This window comes from Nelusetta ayraudi, unplaced genomic scaffold, assembly GCF_046127955.1.
Source record: "Nelusetta ayraudi isolate G7.1 ecotype Tasmania unplaced genomic scaffold, CSIRO-AGI_Nayr_v1 ptg000006l, whole genome shotgun sequence".
Taxonomy (NCBI): Eukaryota; Metazoa; Chordata; class Actinopteri; order Tetraodontiformes; family Monacanthidae; genus Nelusetta; species Nelusetta ayraudi.
In genome coordinates, this window is record NW_027466056.1 from 3172690 (window position 1) to 3196615 (window position 23926).

General features: G+C 48.7%; 1 protein-coding gene across 4 annotated transcripts in view; it reads right to left on the minus strand.

The window, feature by feature from the left end:
- Positions 1 to 23926, minus strand: part of nbeal1 (neurobeachin-like 1) — a 48339-nt gene that overhangs the window by 21992 nt on the left and 2421 nt on the right. For 3 of the 4 annotated variants that reach the window (XM_076015666.1, XM_076015661.1, XM_076015656.1), the window contains 19 exons: positions 16718 to 16809; positions 14973 to 15134; positions 14778 to 14859; positions 13512 to 13639; positions 12809 to 12891; positions 11198 to 11283; positions 9956 to 10379; positions 9487 to 9593; positions 7912 to 7998; positions 6288 to 6371; positions 5993 to 6091; positions 4624 to 5207; positions 3670 to 3802; positions 2760 to 2879; positions 2274 to 2586; positions 2088 to 2173; positions 1648 to 1737; positions 1365 to 1557; positions 908 to 1041 (listed from right to left, as the gene is read on the minus strand). In XM_076015666.1, the coding sequence (XP_075871781.1) occupies positions 908 to 1041; positions 1365 to 1557; positions 1648 to 1737; positions 2088 to 2173; positions 2274 to 2586; positions 2760 to 2879; positions 3670 to 3802; positions 4624 to 5207; positions 5993 to 6091; positions 6288 to 6371; positions 7912 to 7998; positions 9487 to 9593; positions 9956 to 10379; positions 11198 to 11283; positions 12809 to 12891; positions 13512 to 13639; positions 14778 to 14859; positions 14973 to 15134; positions 16718 to 16809 (3087 nt within the window). The remainder of the gene's footprint in view (positions 1 to 907; positions 1042 to 1364; positions 1558 to 1647; positions 1738 to 2087; positions 2174 to 2273; positions 2587 to 2759; positions 2880 to 3669; positions 3803 to 4623; positions 5208 to 5992; positions 6092 to 6287; positions 6372 to 7911; positions 7999 to 9486; positions 9594 to 9955; positions 10380 to 11197; positions 11284 to 12808; positions 12892 to 13511; positions 13640 to 14777; positions 14860 to 14972; positions 15135 to 16717; positions 16810 to 23926) is intronic. The other variant, XM_076015675.1, reaches the window with a different exon arrangement.

Below are 23926 nucleotides of genomic sequence, written 5' to 3' on the forward strand. Positions count from 1 at the left end.
TGTTTTAAACAATACACGTGATCTTGAAGATAAACAAGGGTGTAGCTACTCCACCCCCAGAGGGGCTGTAAGTGCAGAGCCCAAGTTGTTTTCTTTATGTTATCAGGGACTCGGGAGAGGCTTTTTAATTTTTTTTTCTTATGGTGCACCGCAGTGATTAAGAGGCGTTTCCATCAACACACACACACACACACACACACACACACACACACACACACACAAACAAACAAACAAACACTGTGGCATGTGCAGAAGATAAAAGATAGAGGGAAGGGTGGAGAAAAGACAAAAAAGAGTTTGCACTGGGCGGTGTGTGTGTGTGTGAGTTGGGGGGGCAGACAGACACAGAGAGAGAAAGACAAACAGAGACACACAGAGCAAACACAGACAGGCACCAAAGCGCTTTTTTTCAGGAGCTTGTTTCTGGCCGCACACGCACGCGCACGCGCACGCGCACACGCACACGCACACAAACACACACACACACACACACGAGATTGAGTAGCGTTTATAATTGTCACATCACATCGATTAAAATGGCAAAGAAATAAGAGGCTGCTGCAGTTTTGGAGAAAGACTGGAAACTTGCAGGACTTCACCAAAATGAGCCCTTCTGAGGCACAAAGTCATTCGTGTCGCTCATGCAATAACTACTAGTATCAGGGGACTTGTGATAATTAGGAGGCTTGCATTCTAACAGGGTCATAAATTGCGGATTTTAGAACCAATTAAAAAACGTCTCACATTTATCTCCGTTCTTTTCCTCTCAAAACCTGACAGCAATTCGCTTCCCCTTGGGTGTTAAAACAAAGGAGGCCGTCTGTAATGGTTTCTAAGCTTTAGTGGAGCAGATTTAAAACCCAGGCGCTGCACCGAACCCTAGCAGTGAGGAAGGGAGGGCGGAGACCTTCTGCAACAGCACTCCCAGCGTGGCCACGCCGTGCGAGTGCAGCAGCGTCTCCTGGTTGATGGGGTGGCGCTGCAAGAAGTGCTTCAGCATCAGCAGGAAGGTGGCCACCAGGTTCTTCTCCAGTCGCGCCTCTGAAGGAAAGAAAGAAAGAAAGAAAGAAAGAAAGAAAGAAAGGAGGGAAGAAAAAAAAACAAGTGAGTGATGACAGATGCTGCACTTCTAAGATGATGATTGAAATAAAAAGATGTCAAATCCAGTTTACACAATGTTAAACAGATTTGAATTTTTTTTCTTTTGTCTTGTTCAGATGATGTATGAAGTGTTATATATATGTGGTACACACACACACACACACACACACACACACACACACACACACACACACACACACACACACACACACACACACACACACACACACACACACACACATAAATATGTGTCTGTGGCAGACCTGAAGCTCTGTTGGAAGGGAGGATGACCCAGTCTCCCTCGGCCGGCGTCGTCACATCGGGGGTGATGAAGTCCGACCCCGGTGTCGGGTCGCCGCCCACCTGCTGCTGCTGCTGCTGCTCCGGCGTGAAGGCGGGCAGCTGCTCCAGGATGGGGAAGAGCACCAGCAGGCCGCCCACGCAGTTAATCATATCCTGCCAGGCGCAAAATTAAAAAATCAGCCACACTGCTGCTGTTGCCGCCGCTGTAAATGCGGGTTGTGATGTTCCTCTCCGCGAACCAACCTTGATGTCCCAGTTGATGACCTTGTTTCCGGTCAGACGTCCGTGCAGCATGTTGGGGGACAGATCCAGGCAGATGGGGTTCCGACATGCCTGTGGAAAAAAACAAACACGCAAAATAGAAATACTTTGTTTAAAAAAACAGCTAAGAAATAAATATTGTTGTGAAATGTTTATTTTCCATTTTTACCATTTTATCTATTTCATCTTTTTATTCTTTATTCTTAACCAGGACTTCATTATCTTAAAAAAACAAACAAAAAAAACACTGTAGATTGCTAAAGAGCATCTTGCCTAATACTGGAGCTTTAAAAGAATTACATAAGAAAAAAAAAAGTGCAGCTGCCTGCGCCGTGCTTTGCGAATACACAATTAGAATTGTCCTGAATTAAATTTCCTCATTTGTCAAGGAAGCACAGGTCAGAAGTCGTTGTTCTTGTTACCTTTGGTGAGTAGTACAGCAGCAGTTTGGTGGAGAGGTCGCCCAGTTCAGCCTCCTGGGCTTTGAATGGAGAGATGCAATTTGGACCTGCGCAGAACAGGAGACGATCAGAACAACTGAAAAATAAAAATCTGATTTTGCATTTACCGCATTTATTTATTTTTTTGTGTCTTTGCCTCCTGCTCACCGGCGCTGCAGATGGCCTTGACGTGTGCAGGCTGCAGCGGCTCGTGGAAGACCATGACGCTGCCCAGCTGGCCCTGCAGGGAGGTGGGGCTGCCCCACTCGCTGTCCTGCGTGCCGGCTGAGATCAGCTTGGTGAGCGACTCCTGTTTGCCGCCCAGCAGGCCGCCCCACGTCTGCGGCGACAGGATCCCGCCCAGGGAGGGGCGGCCGGCGGAGGCGGCGGCGCCGGGGGCAAAGGGCGGGTCCGGGATCTGGGAGGGTGGCGGTGTGGTGGTGCGGTGGCCCGCCGAACCGATGCAGCAGGAGGTGAAGGGCTGCGGGGACGAATAGCAATCAATCAATCAATCAGTCAATCAATCAATCAATCAATCTTTACTTGTGCAGCGTTAAAAGAAAAGAGAAGCATGAAGAAGACGAGGATGTGAAGACTCAAGACGGGTGGTGAGGATTCTGGGGGTTGTGGAGTGGGAGGGGGAGGGGCTCTCACCTCCGTCATGATGGGATACTTGAGGGGGGCCGACAGCTTCTGCTGCCCGTCCACGTAGATGTACAGCAGGCTTTGTCCGAACGGCCTCTTGCCGGGAACGTGCACCACGCCGATGCTGTGCTGTGAGCGAGACGTTCGGGGACAGAGTTCAGTCGGACTTTGTCTCTGACTCACCAGAAAACAAGACGTCAAGTGATAATGAAATTATTTTTTTTTTAATTGCGATTAGGCTCTGAATTTCCGTAGTTAACTACAATTAATCGCGATTGAGCTCTGAATGTCCATGGTTAAGTGCGTTTTCGCATTTTAATTTGTTTAAAATAATGTTATTTTTGTCCATATGTCCATAATTACATAAAGCAATTCTAATGTATTCTAGTGTATTTGAGTGTCTTAATCGGGAAATCAAACGAACACAAAGACAGGATTTCCTTTTTTGATATTTGGCATCATCATTTCTTTCAAAATGGCACCCCTAGACGCTTATTACATATGCATGTTGTGGAATGAGACAAAACATGACCCCTATCATGAATCCAGTCGGAGGGGCGTTTAGAACACTTTTCTTTTTGAATGTAAACGCAAAGAAGCACAAGGAAAACTGGTTTTCTGTCCTAAGCTGATTCGAGCATCTTATGCAATGTGCTCCAAGAACTGAAAGAGGAAGGTAAAATTTATGCTCGCAGCAGCATGCTAGGCTAACATAGCTAATGTTAATGGGAAACAGTGTCGAAACGTAGCAGCTACGGCTCGTGGCCCTGACTATGGGAAGATGGGAGGGACAAAAAAGCTTGCGATTAAACTGCGATTAAAACAATCTAGCAGCATTTACGCCATGATATTTAATCACGTTGCGATTGACGCATTAATTGTATATAACAGCCCTATCAAAAAAAGTGCGGTGACTCACCCAGAGGGAGTCGCAGAAGCAGTAGTCCGGCAGCATGACGGTCACGTACTCCTTCTTGGTGCATACGGCCACCACCAGCACGCCGGCCGAGCTGATGAAGGCCTCGAAACCCGTGCCCCCGGGGGTGAAGAAGCTGGGAGGGACACAAGAGCGAGAGCGGTGTTGCTGTGATCGTTCACCTGCTTGGCCTCTTTCATTTTTTCCCCATTTCCACTGACAAAATTTCAAAACTTTCCCATGACTTTTCCATGACCTTGCGTGAAATCTCCATGACCTTACAGCAACCTATAGATGCAGAATTTTCATACTTGACAGACGTGAACTTTTGCCTTATTACGGTACAATTCTTTGCTTAAAACATTCAAAATACAGACACACTATTTGAGTTGGTCTAAAATAAAGGTAACTGCAGGTGAAATCTGTAGAGGATTCATTTGGCTTAAAAAGCGTTTCTCAACTGGTGGACTTTGAGGGCAGTTTCCCTGTTTTTTTTAATTAAAAAAGGGATTTTATTAATACATATATACATATATATGTATTTAGAAGGCGAGAGAGACCGAGAGAGTGAGTGAGAGAGAGAATGTTGGTCTTTTATTTTTGCAGGATACACAATTCAACTCAATGATTTTAATCATTCATTTACTAGACATGACAGAAAGAGGGCTAGCGTTTGTAATTTTGTGGAATAAATTTGAGTGCCGTTAAAATAAATTTGGGTCGCAAATTCACGATGAGGAAAAAAATATGGGTCCTGGCTATGCTACATTAGCTTAGCTGGCTAGCATTGCTGGAGACGCGCGGGGGGGGCGGGGCATTGCCAACGTTGGAGTAGAACAACAAACAAATTCTGCTAGTTCTGTCAAATTTTATGAGGTTTCCAAAACTTTCAGTGCTTTTCAAAATTCCACGACTTTCCCAGATTTTGCTTGAGCGTAGGGGAACCCTGGGTCCTACCTGTAGAGCTGCTTCCTCTTGTCCTTGCTGAGTGGGCCCAGCTGGTCCTGGTCCAGCGACAGCCACGCCAGGAAGCTGAAGGCAGAGCCCGGCCAGCGCTGCACCGTGGGGACCACGATGCCGGCCATGCTGGGGCAAAGGTCAAAGTACTGCATGGCGCTCTCCAGGCCCTGCTTGCGCACCACCGACAACAGCGCTCGCAGCGCCGGCGCCACGTGCGGGTGCGCCTGGACGCCCTCCGGAGGCCGCAGGAGGCGCAGCAGCGCCAGCAGCTCCCCGGCGCCCAGCGACTGAGAGCCCAGCGAGCCCACCAGCGCCAGGAGGCTCTCGGCGCAGGCGCGGTGCAGCCGCCGCCCGTGCTGCCGCTGCTCGTCCAGGGCCAAGAGCGCCCGCAGGACCATGGCGGCGTTGACGCAGGTGGCCCGCGTCTGTCGGTTGAGGCAGCTGAGGCGGCGCAGCCAGTCGGCCGTGAAGAGCTGCTGCTCGGAGGAGTCCAGCTCGGGCAGCCACTGCACCAGGAGCAGCAGCGGCTCCACGTTGCTGATGCCCAGGAGGCCCACCGAGGTGTGCTCGCCCTCCACGGCCTGCAGGGGGACGCACGCAATCAAAGAAATACCACGCATGAAACTGTGACTTGCTATTTTATTCATTTACAATTTTTACATTGTAAATCATTTATAAATACTCAAGAGTGTCCATACAGATGTAAATATTTGTTTTCCTTTCTCAGTCTATAAATATTCTATTTCCTGTTTTCTGTGTAATTCAAAGAATTGTTTTGTTCTCTTTGGACTGCATGTGTGGGCTCACGTGACCAGTTCACTTCAAGTGAAAATAGCACGTTACGTTTGGACGGAGGAGGAGACGGAATATATTTTACAAGTCGTCAAAGAGAAAAATATAACAAATGTTCTCGACAGCAAACAAACGTAAACAAGCAAAAGCAAACTTAATTCTCGTAAATCTCGCAGGACGCAAGAGATTTTACGAGAATCACTGCTTATGCGCTTCACACCATTCAATGGAAACGCCTACAAATCTCAATTGTGCTTTGTCAGAATTTTAGAAATAACGCTTTTATTTTGTGAAAAACTTTCATGGAAACGCAGCTAGTGTCTCAGAGGGCTCCATCCCCTTGCTGGTCTCCATCTCTTATCTCAGGTGGAGGGAACATATGCATCTCTAGCTACTCATTACATTCTCATGTTTATTCAACAGTACAAGCATTTTGTCCACCACTGTACGTGTTGAACATCGCAGTGTGAATACTGTTCTCGAGGGCCGCAAGATGACAGTTTTTTAATCTGACCGAGCTCCGACTTTGTTGTGTGGCGCCTCCGCGACAAAACAGAAAGTTCAATTTTGGTACCATGTTCATCAGCTCCTTGAGGAGGTGCCGCGACGGCTGGCCGAGGGAGGTGATGACCTCGTACAGGTGGTTGTAGCCGATCCTCTCCTTGAACACCTCCTGCAGGCAGCGAAGAGCAAGTGCAGAGAGACTGTTATTGAGCTTCAATGACCTTGCATTTATTATTTCACCCACTTTAGCTGCAACTTTTAGCTGCTTTTCGAGTGTCATGGATCTATTTGAAGTATTTCAAGTATCATTTGGGAGGATTTTGAGTCCCACCCGACCCCCTGTGAAGGAGGCGTGGCCTCGTTACCTTTGCAGCAGGTGATTTGAGCATCACCGTGGTCAGGGCTTTGATGGTCGCGACGGCCAGAGAGTCCAGCCGCCCCTGGAACACCTGCGGGACAGATGGCAACCCCCCCAACCCCGGGTCACCTGATTAGTAATAATAACAACTGGTGGACTGGATGGAACACGCAGCGACATCCGGGACCTCCTCTGTTCGCATGCACGCAATTTCAAATTTAAAACAGCAGGAAATGACAATGACGGACTTCTTCCCAACACGTGGACACGACCAAACAAAACACACACATGCATCAGACTGGGAGAGGATGAAGAGGCAGAGAGAGACCCGTGCCTGGTGTCTGGAGCACTCTGATTGGATTAGTGGGGGAGCAGGAAGGCAAACGACACCCACCTCCACACCCACACCCACACACGCAGACACACCCACAGGGAGGTACCTCACACTTCAGTGTCTCAATCACAGCATGCAAAATAATTAAAAGAGACCAAGCCAACCCAGAGAGTAGATGAACACAAACACATCTCCGTCCAGCTCTGTCCCGCTCACATCCTATACCATAGTGTGTGTGTGGTTGGGGAGGGTCGTGGGGGGTCGGATAGTGAACCCGCCTTTTTTTTTTTTTTAGTGGCTGTGCAGCATTTGGGACCAGCTGGAGAGGGACGACTGGAGGGCCAGAGTCATCAGTGGCCCAGTGTGAGAGCGACACCGAGGGAGGGAGTGGGAGGGGGAGGGGTCAGGAAGGTGAATGCAGCTGGTGGGAGTAAATGAAATGGTGTAGGTAGAGAATCTGTCCGGGGCTACGGAATGTGTCTGGGGTCCTACAGCAACTCTATTAGGACAAACTACATCTCGGCCGGATAATTAGATAGACCGCGATGTAGTTTGTCCTAACAGAGTTGCCGTAGGACGCCGGACACATTCCGTAGCCCCGGACAGATTCTGTACCCACAATGGCAACAGTTTTCTGGTTGGTGGGGTGGGGTGGTGGGAGCAGAGTTGTGGTGCGGCCACTCCAGAGCAAGACTGGGGAGACGATTCAGCAGCGTTTCTGGCGCAGCCGCTTCCTCCTCAGCCTCGGAGGACCAATATGCAAAGGAAAGCAAACACCCAACGTGTGATTAAAAATGGGGAAAAAAAAGGTCGCGGCATCTGCCGATGGATCAGGTTACGGCCGCAGAGCGACAAGGACTTGCTGGTGGTGTTCGTGGACGTTGACCTGCATTCATATTCAGCCGGTGGAGGGATTACGATCAGCGAGAAGCGGAGCTGCCGCTGCCGCAGTCCAACGAGTGACCTTTGCACACGGACACGGGGGGAGAAGCCGCGTGTGACACTCGACACTGCTGAGAGGCCTCAGCTGAGAGACGTTCACAGTCTTCCAGCAACTCAGGAGGGGGGAAAACTGCCCTTAAAGGCCCCCGTATTCTGCGTAGCGATCTGCAGACTTAAAGTACAAACTAGCACACGCGACTCGGTCACAACCCTGATGGCTTGCTATGGAGTGGCCCCCCCTGGTGGCGTGAAGGCGGTGGGAGGTGTTGGTGAGTGGGTGGAGAAGGGGTGGGTGGTGGTGGTTTTGAGAGGAGGGGTGAGTTAGGCGAGGGGGCGGGGACTTTCTCGGCAGTACCTGAGTGTCCCTCTCTCCTGTCTGTAACCTGTTGTTGGTTATATCTTTCTGGTCCTTGTCTGCCGCTGCGCACCTGGCGTTAACCAGCTGACAACACACACACACACACACACGCACGCACGCACGCACGCACGCACACGTGCACGCACAGGCACGCACACACACAGACAGGCAGACAACAGGCAGCATGTCAAAATAGCATGTGGGAGGAGGAAGGAGGGAAGGAGGGAGGAGGGGAGTGGTTAATAAAGAGAGAGACAGAATGGAGACGGACGGGGGAGGAAGGGGGAGAAGGGAGGAGGTGGAGGTGGAGGTGGAGGAGAGGGCAAGAGGTTAAAAAGCCGCGTAACCCCTGGCAGGGGGCGCTGTGCAGGAGGGCGTGTTGGTGACACGGCCGGGCTGTGCACGAGTCTCCATGCAAAATAAAGGAGGGCTAAAGACATTGAAAAACTGGAAAGGCCTCAGATTTCCTTCAAACGCTGTCAATATTTTTTATTCTATTTGCTCTACTTTTTGTTGGCGTAATTATACAAATTTCCTCAATGTGGAATAAATAAAGGCGTTCTGTTCTATTAAAAAGGGGTAAAAAAAATCTTTGGACGGCTCTAATTTTAAGACTTTCTTTTTTAGACAAAGATATCAGGAAAGCTCAACTGCCCTCAAGTCCCGCAGGAAGAACTACGGCCGGGTAGGCGTCTTATAAAGATTATAAAAAAGAACACGGAAGAAAAATAAAAAGGTAAAAATCACTGCGTTTCCATGGACTTTAACGCCTCAGTTCTGGTTCTGGCTCATCCCCCCGCCCCCCGAGTGTTCCGTTTGTGCAAGTAAATCTTATTCTAAGCCCTGGTTGTATGCCAGTGGAACCCTGGGGGTGAGGGAAGTAAACGCACCCTTTACCCCACAAAGTGACAGCTGCCAACTTAACCTGTGCAGGCACGACCTCAGCAGTATGACCTTTTTTTCAAAGCGCCTCCCCACCCTGCCCCCGAGTGACACAGAAACTAGAAGAAGACATAATGAACTTATTAGTTCAACTACAAAGAAACCGAGTTCTGTCTTTCTCTTTCTTTCTTTTCAACTTGTCGTGTTTTGAAGGGCGTAGGAAACGAAAACCAGTTTGCATGACAAACAGATAAAAAAAAACACATTTAAAATAAGATGCCATTATCAGACACCACCACATACTAAGACTATCTAGAGTTCTTCCTCACTGCAACACTGGGACAGGGCTGATAACTGGGTTGTTAAATTCCATCTAATCTCAGTCAGTGTATCAAAAAAAAGAAGATAAACTGGGAAGGACGGTTTACACAATGACCCTTTTTCTTTTCTTTCACAAAAATACAAATACAAAAACTTATATAAACTTAATATAAATATATCAAAATATTTATATTAAACCTCCACCTGCAAACATCCTAAGGATCTAGCCGAGTTTGGATTTGTTTTTTCTGAAATGTAAAATCTTGGGTAACCTTGTCCATATCAGTCATAATCGCTTGGTTTTCATAAGAAAAAAACATTTAATTTCCCATCGACAGCAGAAAAAAAAGCGCCTCGGCCGTCAGTCACCTTGCTGTTCTGCAGCAGCCGCGTCAGGTGTTCGAAGCAGTTGCTGTTGAGGAAGATGGCCTGCAGAACCGGCCGGTCTGAGCACAGGAACATGTCCCTGATGGTGTCTGTGGGGGGGGAGAGACAAATCACGCACAGCCGTTCGTGATCACTGTAAATGAAAGACCAAGGCTGTGACATTTAGCAGCATCTGATAGTGAGAAAAGATATCACAGCGTTTGTCATTTTAACCCCCGTTTCCTGATTTTCCATCTGCTGTCAGGGTCAAAATCACAAAGACATGAACAGAGCCACATTCTGGGCTACTGCAGATGCACAAAAGTGGAGCTGCTCTTTATGAAAAGGCTGCTTTTTTCTGTTATGTTTCTACTAAAAACATGCATTGATTTATCTTTAAAGCCGATTCCTTGCAAAGTAACAGAACAGTGCCTGAATATTGAGGTTTCTGGATCTCAATGCATATTCCTACCCAGCATGTGCACTTGCAGAGCCACAAATCTGCTCTCCCAGTGTCGCCCCAGCGTGGGAACCAGCCCCTTGACCGGCAGCGGCGGTGGCGGCTGCTGCTGTTGCTGCTGCGGCTGCTGCTGTTGCTGTTGCTGCTGCTGCTGCTGTTGCTTGGCGGCGACAGCGGCCGCCGGGTCTGAGTTGAGCAGTTTGAAGTAGTTCTCCAGCACGGAGGCGATCTCCACCTGCCGCTGGTCTGAGCTGGAGGCCAGCAGGCGCTGCACCACCTCGCGCACGCAGCCCAGCGTCAGCAGCGCCTTGCGGTCGGGCGCCTCGCTGTCCCAGTCCTCGCCGGCGTCGGCGGGGCAGCTGCCCGTCGAGCAGTCGGCCAGCACGCGCATCAGCACCTCCATGGTGGCGGGCGAGATGGCGAGGAGGGCGTTCCGCTGGAGGAGGGGAGAGAGAGAGAGAGAGAGCGAGGATAATCACTGCAATCCCTCTATACTAGAACACTGAGAGAAATGTCAACAGGTAAGAGGCCAGCTTCAATACATGGATGCTGTCATTTTCTTGCCTTACTTGTCGGCTAGCTATCGAGCAAGTGGCTTGAAATTCATATTCATACCATGGAATGTTTTTTGAATTAAGGGGACAATTAAACTTATTAAAAGCTTTGCACCTGCACAACAAAAAAGCGCTTCTGTATTTCCAGTTATGGTTCAGTGGGGATGTACAATAACGGTTAAATTAAAAATGATAAAAAATAAAAACTGGTACATTGTATTTGCGAGGTACGTAAATCTGGAAGGGCCACATTAACTGTAAACATGTGCGTCTATACTGGTGTCTATGTGCAATTTCTTTGCATATTAACAAATCTATAAATGAATATATTATTTTTGCATAATGAAATGACTATATAGCCACTGTATCTATATGTATTTACATAGATTCTATATCATATTTTGTATAATAATTAGTTAAGGGGATGAGTTCGCTAAATAAGTTCACTCTCGAACTTGAGAAGCTTGTGAAAGATTTAAAATCCATCCTGCGACTGTTTTGATCATTGCTTTACTTGTCTGTTTTAATTTAGTTATCTAATCGTTTGATGACTTGTTTCTTTATTTGCCTTAATGTCTTCACTGCTTGCAGTATATATTCAAACAGTTTGTGGAAGCTGATTTTCTGTGTTTCCCTTTGACCTTGACAAGGGTCACATATGGGTCATATGAAAAAAGTCGGTCCGGGAGACTCCTCCTACCTGGTCCCCGGCGACGATGGCTCCAAACAGGTGGAGAAGGCAGCACTTCAGGCTCTCCTTCAGGTGCTCGCTCTCCTGGAAGCACTCTGCACACACACACACACACACACACACACACACACACACACACACACACACACACACACACACACACACACACACACACACACACACACACACACACACACGGCGGTGTTGTCCTCATGCTCAAGACATGCATAGTTTCTGAGCTCATTGTGTGGGAGGTCATTGATTCTCTGTCAGTATCCTGCAGGTCGCGATGTCTCTTGTCATTCATTAACCCATCTGCAAACAACACATCCTACTTGGGGAGGAGAAGAAGAAGGAAGTGGAGGAAGAGAAGAAGAAGAAGAGTGAGGAGGAGGAGAAGAAGGAAGATAAAGAGGAGGACGAGGGAGGAGGAGGAGAAGAAGGAAGATAAAAAGGAGGACGGGGGAAGAGGAGGAGGAGGAAGATAAAGAGGAGGAGGGAGAAGAGAAGGAGGAAGATAAAGAGGAGGAGAAGAAGGCGGAAAGGAATGAGGAGCAGGAGGAGGAAGGGGGAAAAGGAAGGAAGAGGAGTATGAAGAGGATGAGGAGAAGGAGCAGATGGAGGAGGAAGAAGAGGGGGAGGATGGGGAGGAGGAAGAAGAAGAAGAAGAAGAAGAAGAAGACGAAGAAGTAGAAGAAGAAGAAGATTGAGTGTCTCTACGACGACACAGTTGACGGGGCTCTGAATGTGGAGCGGATGGAGGGAAATCTGACTGGGTGCAGTTACGTCACTGGCTCGTGAACGCAGCAGACGGGTGGCGTGAGTCAGTGGCAGTGTTATCTTTGCCGCCGAGCCGCAGCAGCCGGCGACGGCTGACAGAAGGGAGTGTTTGTTCAAGATGGCCGGCGGCGGCGGAGCTGAAGTGGATGAGCTATCGGCTCATCGGGGCGCCGACACAAAGGGCCGATTCAACTGGAATCGACAGCAGAGAGCGGAGAGGAGGAAGAGGAGGAAGAAGAGGAGAGACAGACAGAGTGGCAGGACGGAGAGAAAAAGAGAAGAAAGGAAAAACAGCTGGCCGAGGGAGACGGGATTGTGTTCTGAGATCATGGCGTCTAATTTAGCGTCGGCTCATTGGCTCATAATGAGATTCAGAGGAGTTTTAAAAGAGCACAACTGCCGTTTCGTTTTCATTTTCCGGGAAGGGTGGGGCGTGTAAAAAAATCAAAATCAATATGCAAAGGTTGACATTGATGTGACCTCACATGGTTAAAGGTCCAAAGTGTAAAATTGGCCTTGATTTATGATTACTATATTGGTAAATGCTTAACATACGACCCGTACATAACATTAATAAAAGTTTATTTTCTTGGAACAAAAAAAGTGATTTGGTTTTGCGACCCTTAGAACAGTTCTCATACATAGTATATGAGAATATACACAGAGCAATAAGGGTCTTGCTCCCAGTTAGCTGCCATCTTGCGCCGCCATTTTTTCAGGAAGTTCTAATTCCAAAACGCGGCGCCAAGCTGGGCTTCCTTTAAATATTTTACACACTGGACCAGTAACGTGTGCACACGAAGGGAGATGTGTGTTTCCAGTTGCAACGCAGAGACTCACGGTAGAAGAAGGGCACAAACTCCACGGTGAGCGGCGCCGCTTTGTACTTCTGTCGACTCCTCTCCACCGAGCCCAGCTGCTCCCTGGAGCCGGCAAACAGACAAATAAAAAATGAAGATGCATTGTGTGACATTTGAACCGCGTCTTCAGTGACTTCATCTCCTGGCTGCCACCACGGACTATTAACTAGAGCAGGGCTGGGCAAACTTCTTGACTGCTGGGGCCACGGTGGGTTCTAAAATTTGACAGAGGGGCCGCAGCAGCAGCAGCAGCAGCAGCAGCAGCAGCAGCAGCAGCAGCAGCAGCAGCAGCAGCAGCAGCATAGGAGTGTTTTGGTGACTCACCTCATAGGAGGACAAAATATATCATGGATATGTGGAGAATGTGCTTTAAAACGTGATTTTAATGTCTATTGAAAATGAACAAACGCAAAGTTACAATAGAATCTGTGTCTTTGAAGGCCCACAACATTTAGCTCTTTATTTAAATGACTCTGAAAACACTGAAAATTGGATGGAATTCAGATCTTTTATGACTTACTGACTATCAACGTCATTTCTTTAAGTTTGGCGGGCCGGATTATAAAGCTAAGCGCGCCGCATATAGCCCCCGGGCCGTAGTTTGCCCACGCCTGGACTAGACTATTATTAACTGCCGCGGTTGGCGTCATGGCCGTTGTGTAAGCGTATAGTGTTGTCGTTACCCGCAGGCCCGGTGCCTCCAGTTGCGGTAGGGGTCGTAGAGGCTCTCGCAGAAGGCCAGGGCGTGGCGGACAAACTCCTCAGCCTGGCTCTGGTCCGCCAGCTCCTTCTCTTTGGTCTTGCTCTTCAGCTGGAGGGACACACCGGCGCAAAAATGATCAACTGCGGGTCGCTTTTTCTTTTTCTTTTATTAAAGGTCGCATCAATAGCACTTTTTTAGTGGAGTACAAGTACTTGCATTTCAGTTCTCGCCAATACTGATAAAGAGTACTTGATAAGGCCATTACATATCTTATCGCAACAATTTTTTCTCCACTGACGTTCTGTTATTTCGACAACATTACTCATCATGTTCTACTAGAACATGGGTTTCACTGTGGTACAAACACGAATGTAACAAAATTGTCACTCACAGTATGTCACAAAAGTGAGTACGCCCCCCTCTCATTTCTGCAGATATTTAATAACATCTTTTCATAGGGCAACGCTTAAGAAATGGCACTTTGAAAGTAGTCAGTGCACAGCTTGAATAACAGTGCAACTGTAATGTCCCTTCAAAATAACTCAACACACAGCAATAAATGTCAAATGACAAAAGTGAGTGAAAATGACCAAATTGGGCCCAATTGGCCATTTCCTTCCTCGGCGTCATGTGACTTGTTAGTGCTACAAGGTCGACACTGGCTACTTGACATTGTATCAAAGTGTAATTTCTTCAGTGCTGTCCCATAAAAAGATGCCATTGTGACAGTGGCGGTCCTGTCACTATGCCCCTCTGTGCCTTGCCACACAATGAAATATTTTCAGAAATGTGAGGGGTGCACTCACTTATGTGACATACTGTACACACCTACACAAATGGTATCGGTGTTGGGGTATTGGCACATATTTTCCAAGTAGAGAACTCAACCTCGGTATCGGTAACGATACCCAATACTGGTATCTGTGCATCGCAATACAATAAAAAAAACAACAAAAAAAAACAAAAAAAAAACTTTATTCTGCCTGAAACGCCCCGAAACCACACTGCTATTGCTCAGCACGAGACAGACCTGTTCCAAACTAAATCTCAACATGTCCAAAAAACTGAAAAAATGACATACTATACAACTGTTAACTGTAACTTTATAACTGGAAAAAAGAAACTCTAACCTGGCCAAAACCACACTGCTATCACCTACTACTGATACGATACTGCAACCGGTTTCGGTATCGGTACATCCCTATTTTTTCTTTGCGTGTAGCAAACAGAAAAGCTGAAGGCCAACCTGCTGAATGTAGAGCGTCGTCATGGTGATGATGTGATTGATGTAGGAGCAGGTGCCGATCTCCTCCACGTTGGAGAGGTTCCTGTGGAAACACAAACCCAACCGGTGAGTTCAGCCGTTAGCTAGTCGCCTCAAAAAGAGACGCTTTGGGCACAAAAGTCTTTTTCGTGCATTTGCGGGCGCGCACACGCGGACCTGCAGATGACGATGAGGAACTTGAGCAGCAGCAGCGCCAGGTGCTGCTGCTCGGGCTCCAGCCCGTCGGAGGCCTTCTGGACGCATTGCAGCAGCTGGTGGCGCAACACCTGCAGGATGTTGTCCGGGAGCAGCGTCAGCACCGGGGGGAGCTCCTCCGGCCTGCACAGCCACGCAAACAGAGGCCAGGCGTGAGTTAAGGTCAAAGGTCGGTGGAAATCTGTTGATGTCAATTGTGTATTTTTTCCTTTTGAAATTGTGTTTTTATTTTGATCATCATGAGCAAACATTTTTGACTGCATGGATAAACGATACATTACAATGATGTATTTGTATTCTATGCTTGCTCCTCAGCCCATAGTGCTATGAGGTCCTTTGAGGTGAGATGAAAATTAATTATTAATTCAAGCCTTTAATTTTCAGATTTGCCCTCACTGCTGTGCTAGCGCGAGCTACTTCAGGGGCTGCAGCAGGGGTGGGCAATGGGTTTCACAGAGGGGCCTAAATATGTTTGAGGGATATGTAGAAAACGTATCATGTAGCCTTAATGTCAGTCTCTTAAAACGCTGGAAAAAATGGATGAAATACAGCTATTTTATAATGTACTAATGTGTATTAATATAATTTCTTCAAGTTCGGCGTGCCAGATTAAAAAGCTTAACGGGCCTCATGTGGCCCTCGGGCCGCAGTTTTCCCATGCCTGGGCTACATCGAAAGATTCAAAGAAAGAAGAAGAGAAAATATGAAATGCCCGATGGACTCAGGGATTAATTTCCTGGAAAATAAGACACGTGCGCCAAGGCTGGTTGGGGGTGGGGGGCAGTCAGTGGGAAAGCAGAGCAGATGTGGCAGCGGCAGTGGGGAAAAGCAAGGACGAAGAAAAAGAAGGAGAAGGAGAAGAAGGAGGAGGAAGAGGGGAAACGAGAGGATGAAAAAAAGGAAAAAACATGAAATGAGGTCGTTGAAACAGGAAATGCCCGGTTGGAAAGAGAAAAGGCAGATCAGCGCGGCTCAGGTGTTGAGGTGTCAACAAACTAGTCTGAGTGCCTCGCTGCGTGCACTCTGATAACCTGCATATGGAAAATAGAACAACTTTCCCTATCTTTTTTGGCTTGCATGACTAATCAGAGCATCACCTTGTTAGATCTTGGGGGGGGGGGGGAGAGACTCGGGCGTGGCCGTGCTATTTAGGGCGCTGAGGCACCGTGTGAGGTTCTGTTCTGATCCTGTTTTCCGTGTCCTGCAATTGGAGCGGCCGGTATAATTTTGGAGACTGGGGATTGAGGGGAGGAGGGAGGAGGGAGGGGGGGCGGTGAGTCAGACAAATTACATGGCGTTCCCGGCTGCGGAGCGGTGTGGTGTGGGTCAGTGATTACCCGCCAGTCACGTGAATGTTTAGATACATGGACACGACAGTGGTAACAACATGCAGCGCAGAGTTACTGTAAAGACATTGGAAAAGGACAACCAAGATATTCTGTTCTGAGGTGCTTTTTGCACTTTATAACTGAATTGCGTAAAAATTATCAGGGATATTTGATGTGGGCCTCTAGAGAAGCCTGTGCTTGGTCTGATCATCGTGACAATAACAAATCATTAATTGTTTTTAACAACATTAAAATATAGACATAGCTACATAGGCACAACTATACATATATATATATATATATATAATAGTCTCTGTAACGGAGGAAAAATGCCAATAATCATTCAACCACTTTGGACGACAGTTTATCCGAGGTCACCTCGACGGGGGCTTCTCAAAGTCCACGTCCACGCATCTCTCGTAGGAGCTGATGAAGATCTCCAGCCACAGCTTCAAGTAGTCTGGATCTCGCTGAGAGACACAAAGAGGGACGAAAGAAGCAGATGAAGAAGAAAGATTAGCGACGGGAGCACTGTTGACCGAAACCAATGTGCTTAAAATACAGGCCGTTCCAGCAGATGACAGCACTTACTTTGCACTCTGAGTAAGCTCTTGTGTGTGTGTGTGTGTGTGTGTGTGTGTGTGTGTGTGTGTGTGCGTGTGTGTGTGTGCGTGTGTGTGTGTGCGTGTGCGTGTGTTTGTGCACTTTTGTGGTCAGACAACAAAGCAAGTAGGACACTACTTTGTTGTAAACTTCTCCCCACGCCCCGGTCCGGTCAAATAATGAAAGCCCCTGACGACGGCACACCTGCTGGGTTAATGTGTGAAAACCGGAAGACGGAGGAAGCGCGACAAACACGAGAGGAATGTCTCAGGTGGGGCACGCTTGGACTTTCACTGTGAGCTCAATAAGATAAAAAAGTGACACACCTGCCGGAGACATAAAAACTGGACTGACTGCATTCTGAGGTGGGGGGGGCGTGATTAGTCAATGCCTGTCTGGGAGACAGAGAGCGGCTCAGAGTTCAGCTCCAGGTTGAAGATCCTCTTTTTCTCAGGAACAAAGATTAAAGTGTCATAAAATAAATAGAAAGACCACTTTTTTTCCCTTGTGAATCATAAACGACTCGTTCTGACTTGAAGCAAATCACGGCGCTCGACAAACAACTGGGCAAAGAATCAAACAAATCAATCACGCTTCCTACGCATCGGCAACGCTGACAAAAGACAAAAAAAACAACCAGATGCTCCGATCGATACCTTCTCACACGTCACTGCGTCCTGGACTGAAGCCTTTGTGACGTCACAGGTCAAAAGGTCATCAATTTGGTGAGGGGAGCGACAATGCAGAGAAGAAGTCAGTCAGTGTTACGCCGCATCTTCTTCCTTTCACTTCAGCCACGACTTCCTGGTGACACGTGAGTCACAATCCAACCGATCAAAGCGTCAGCGGCTGGAGGACGTGGCGTGATGCAAGCGAGTAATCTGCCCCCGACGCTGCGCATAATTGATGGGTGTGTGTGTGTGTGTGTGTGCGTGTGTGCGTGCGTGCGTGCGTGCATGCGTGTGCTCAGGACAGGGGAAATTACATTGCTGCAGAGGTAGAACCGGTCCTGGCGGTTCGCAGTAGCAGCGAATGATGCCAGGCCCTCTCTGAGGAAGCACATCACAAGGTCGGGGCAGCTAAAAAACGTGGGGGAGTGTGTGTGTGTGTGTGTGTGTGTGTGTGTGTGTGTGTGTGTGTGTGTGTGTGTGTGTGTGTCACATGACAAAGGAACGACTGGCGATAATTATAACCAGGAAGTGCACTGTTGTGGGTCATCTTATCATTATTATCATATAGGGATACACCGATAGCGATACTAGTATCGAAATACACGCCGACACCACGACACTGATACCAGTTGAATATGTATGCATATGACAACTTTCGTTAAATTTGTGTTTGCACTGCAGTGAAACTTAAACTAGAAAAACACAAGTGTGGAGGCCACTCATTGTGTTTATAATCTGGAGGCGCTGAATGAAGGCAAAGTATTGGTTGACGGGGGCTGAACAGCGCAGGACAGTGTTTCACATACCTGTGTCATCACATCAAAGGGAGCTGGGAGCTGGAGGGGTCATGAACTGCTAATGAGAGGCCGGCAGGTGGGCTTTCACAGGGTTACTAGTGAATTAATAACGGAGGGTTCGAGCTGCTCCGAAAAACCAACACACGCCCGATGGAGACGCACGTTCGAGAACGCTTCCGGAACCTTGACCGAGACCCAGAGTCTCCAAAAAAAGCAGAAAACAAACACACCTTTGACCTTTAACCTGGGAGTTCATCAGCATCAGCGAGCTGTCGGCCCCGCCCTCTGTGACATCACAAACAATGCACGCAACTCAAGATTCCAGAGGAGAGACATTGTCGCGCAAGGAGTAGTCGACGTTTGTTCGAAAACTGCAAGGCCACTTTAAAAGCCAGCAGCTCCAGATGAGAAGCTTCTGTGTTTTTGTTTTTTGTTTTTTTCAAAAACAGCACTTACAACAAACAAAAAAAAAAAAACTTCAGGCAACTTGAAACACTTGTCGTCTAATTTGTGCTCGCTCCGACCGCACCAGTCTCCTCCCCCTGCTGATCACCCCAGTCACACAAGTCTGAGCCACACCGCTTCCTGGAGTGGCTCCTGAGGTTGGGACTTTTCAGGGAGAACAAACCATCCTCAGATATTTCAGACTGAAAAAAAGCCTCAAAAACCCACAAAACTCGAGAACCTTTCTTCTCAGAGAGGCCGAGCGCTCCTGTCTGCCTGTGTGTCAGAGTGGAAACAAAGCGGGAAGCTCCTGTGATGTCATCACGGCGGTCCGCCGACAATGACCTGTGTGTGTGTGTGTGTGTGTGTGTGTGTGTGTGTGTGTGTGTGTGTGTGTGTGTGTGTGTATTGCGTGTTGCTGATGGACGCGACCCCCTCCAGTAGCCGAGCTTGGTCCAATGACTGCGGCCGTCTGTCTGGCCAGCACAGACGCCCATTGAGGGGGCCGAGGGCCACGCCCAGTGCGCGCACGCACACACACACACACACACACACACACACACACACACACACACACACACACACACACACACACACACACACACACACACACACACACACACACACTTAATGAAGCAGATGTAGAAGGAATCCTTCCACCCGACAACAGTCTTGTGTCTCACTTTGTAATTGGTCACATGGTTCCTCCCCCTCATCCAGCACATAATCATTATCATATTAGAGCAGGGAGCCCAGCCGCCGCATTGCGTCCCTAATGACCTGTTGAGAGACGACTGACTGGCTGACTGACTGACTGACTGACTGACTGACTGGCTGGCTGGCGTCTGACCCACAGAGGAACTCCGGCCAGAGGAAGCTGCGTGTAAAAGGGAAAGTGCTGAATGGGTAACGGCGGCAGATCGTTTCCTCATTTGGCGCTCATTTGGAGTGTGTGATATTTAGACGGCGGACGAGATTAATCATCGGCGCTGCTGTCAACACAACATCGACACGGGTCATGACAAAACTACAAGCTGTTCAACACCAGCGAGAGGCGATTGGAAGTTTCTGCAAAAAAAAGACTAAAAAAAATCAAATGCAGAGCGGCGCAAATCGACGTTGGTTTTGGCAAAAATCAATGAAATGAATCCAGCACTGAGCATTGCGCCAGTTATCACAAGGTCCCCCCCGGTGGCTGAGAGCAGCAAACTAATCGAAAGCAGTTTTAAAGCACGGAATGACAACTTTAACCAAACAATTTACGGGCCGCTCTATAAAAGCCCCCATAAGCCGAGCGTGTCATTATCTGCTGCTGCTGCTGCTGCTGCTGCCTTCGTCGGTTTTTTTTTCCCCTCCCATGAACTCACTTCCTGGCTGCTCCCCGGTGCTGTTGTGACAGCAGAGTCTGCAGCGTGCTCTCTCCCCGCAGACAGGCGTGGTGGCACTGACCACAACTTTCAGTTCAGTGGGGTGAAAGCGGTTTCTAGGACGGGGGGCGGGGGGGCTCCTCCCTCCCTCCGCTCTTCTCTGCGTGCAAGCAGGTTTCTGTGGTCCGTCTGTTTTCTGCACCGTCACACCCCAAACCATCAGTCAGTGGCGGGGGGAGGAGTTGGGGGGGGGGCGCACACATCGGCAGCGGTCGGTGACATCAAGTTTTATTCAGCCGGATTTATTCACAGCCCAGGCGGGGGAGAGAGGGAGGGAGAGAAGAAGGAGGGGAAAGAGGAAGCAGCAGGAGAAAAAGAAGAGATCCAGGCCCCGCAGGGACAAACTTCGCATACTGGTACATTAAACACAGCCTGTGCGAGCTGGTGCGACTGCAGGGTGTGTATACTGTATATGCGTGCGTGTGTATGTGTTTGCATCTGCCTGTTCCAGCAAGAGATTAGAGCGCAGCCGGGCCTGAGTAATCTAGTGGAGCAAGTATGTGAACCCGTGGCACTTCCACCTCCTCTTCCTCCTCTTCCTCAGTCACTGCCAGCAGTTCAATGATTTTATTTTCCTCCTCTACTCTTCCTTACTCTTCAATCCCCGGGCAGTACGTTGACTAGCAAATCGCTCAGGCCTCCGTCGAGCATTCCTGCGTTTTTTTTGGTTGGTTTTTCTGTGTGTGCTATCCGGTGGGAAAGTGAGTCGCTGTCTGAGTGTCTGGAGGTCCAGCGTGAAGGGTGACACGAGGTGAGGGGTGAGTGAAGAATTGCTTAGGGACTGTTACACGCTGGATGCATCACTTTTCAGTAGGGATGCACTGATACCACGTTTTTACAGGATGAATAAAGTGGCATTACTTGGATTTCAGTGCTCACCAATACTGATATGGAGTACTTCATCAAGCCATTACGCGTTATAGAGTTACTCTGATTTTTTTTTAAAGTTATTTTCCCACAGAGGTCCAGTTATTTGAACAACATAACTCTGCATGTTTTTCTAGAATATGAGTGACACCGTAGCACAAACACAACCGTAACAAAATTGTCATATGAATACATAAACAACTAGTATCAGTGTTGTGGTATCAGCACATGTTTTACGAATGCGAGTAGAGCACTCAACCCTGGTATCGGTACCAACACTCAACCCTGGTATCTGTACCAACACTCAACACTGGTATCGGTACCGTCACTCAACACTGGTATCGGTACCGACACGCAACTCTGGCATCGGTACCGACACTCAACACTGGTATCGGTACCAACACTCGATACTGGTATCGGTACCATCACTCAACCCCGGTATTGGTACCGACACTACACTCAACACTGGTATCGGTACCAACATTCAATACTGGTATCAGTACCGTCACTCAACCCTGGTATCGATACCGACACTCAATACTGGTATTGGTACCATCACTCAACCCTGGTATCGATACCGACACTCAATACTGGTATTGGTATCGGTGCAGCCCTACTTTTCAGCACCTCCTCTGAGAATACAGAATGCCAGCTACCCAACCAGCCATACAACTGAAGGGCACGTTGGTCATTGGTCGTCTTTGAAACACTGTAGTTACTTTTGAGAATCTGCTGAGCAATTTGCAACGCTGTGCACCTTGGCACTGAAGCTGGCGACATCACGACGTCGTCCATCCCGTGGCACTGGACGTGCAGTTCTGACTTGGATCTAAAAAAGACGAGGAAGCTGCTGCTGCTGCTGCTTTGCAGCTCGATAAGGAAAAACCCGGCCGAGCGTGCGCCCGCTTTGCAGCGGACATTCCTGGTTTCAGGGCAATTAGAAAGATCTCCGTGCCATTGTTCACAGAGGGGGTTGAGAGGCAGACCCCCCCCCTCCCCCCGACAGCGTTCTTCGGAGTTCCAAGGGAGGTGCTTTTAGCGCAGCGGTAGAAGCCCTTCCGGGGGGAGGGCTGCCGGCATTACCTCGGGCCAGTGACGGCGCGGCTAAGAGGATCGCCGCTTACGTAACTCTCAGCTCTCAGTGTCAGCGGTGACCTCGCCCCCCCCCCCCTTCTCCTGTGGCTGACGGGAGCGCACGAGCTGGATCCGGTGTGATGGTGACGCTCTCGGTATAGTCGAAGTGCGGCGGTAATCCCGCAACAATCCCCACCACCACCACCACCATCAACTCGCACTATTTATATTCACGGTTGCGCGCATAAAACTCAGCGAGGGCGAGTTTTCATGTGATACGATGGACCTTGAACTGCGCACAAGTGAATGGGATTCACTGTGTCTTCATTTAATATATATATATATATATATATATATATATATATATATATATATATACGATTGCCTGTCCTTCAGCATCGCCATCAAAAATATTATTTCTGTGTCTGCAGTTCAACCATTGTCAGTATTGCTTTTTCTCCTATAACACACATATGAAGATGACAACTGGTATGGCTCCATCCCCTGCACTCCCAGCTGCTGCTCGGCCAACAATCCATGACCTCATCGTCAACGTGTGAGCAGCTGCCGGCCAACATGAAAAATTATGATTGTAATTTTTGATACGCAGCCACCGGATGTGTTCCGATCTGTTCCGATCCGATCTATCCGGAGCTGGAGTATTGGGTAGAGGCCCGCAGCGACGCAGAGATACAAAGGTAACAGGTGGAACTTCTTTCCACTCACTTCTCTGCAAAGTCCTGCAGTCCAACGACCTCCGTCCCGAATGTCACTTCCTCACCGGCCGCCAAACAAAGGCGGCTTTGTCAACCATTACACAAACGGTATGAGGGCAGCGATCATGAAATCGCGACAATAAAAAAAACAAAAAAAAAACAAACACGACACACCTTCCTGGTCCGACCAACCGACTGACGCAAGCTTCCTGAAACAGCTCCTACGCACACTTTTGCGCGCTAAAGAGCCTTAAAGGTGATTAAACCGCTGCACTGTTTGGAGAGAGAGATGCACACAATGAGATAAGGAACTTGTTATGGTGGGCTCAGACTGGAGAGGGGGGTGGGTGAGGGTGTGTGTGTGTGTGTGTGTGTGTGTGTGTGTGGGGGGGGGGGGCTGGGGCTGTGAGGCCTGGGCTTTGGGTGGAGAGAGACTTTAACCCCTTGGTGGGAGCCGGAGGCCCTCCAAGCTTCTTTTTTTAAAAAAAAACATTCCTTGTCTTATTTCATGCACGTGACTGCAGGTTCTCCAACGCTGCCGCCCCCCCACCAAACCCCTCAATATCCTGGCAACCACTTTAAGTAGCATAAAGGGCAGATAGAGCCCCACCGGCCATACCTGACATTTCATCTGGGAGACAAGCGGCTACACACACACAAACGTATATATGTGGACGAGTCTTTGGCCTCTTGCAGGGAGAAATATTGGCCCCCACAGTCGCTGGATCACTGCCACTGGGGGTCAGGAGGAGGAGGAGGAGGAGGAGGAGGAGGAGGGGAATCAAATGATCCCTCTTCTCAGTCAATGCAAACACTATGTGTGTGTGCATGTGCCTTCAGCAACAACCTGCATTCTAACAAGTGGCTGTGACCGAGTGTGTTTGTGTGGGCGGACGGCGTCGCCTCTCTGCTCTTTAGCCCAGGGAACGTGCACACAAGGTTTCTGCGTGTGTCAGCGCTCCAGCTAATACTTCTTATAAACTTGCGA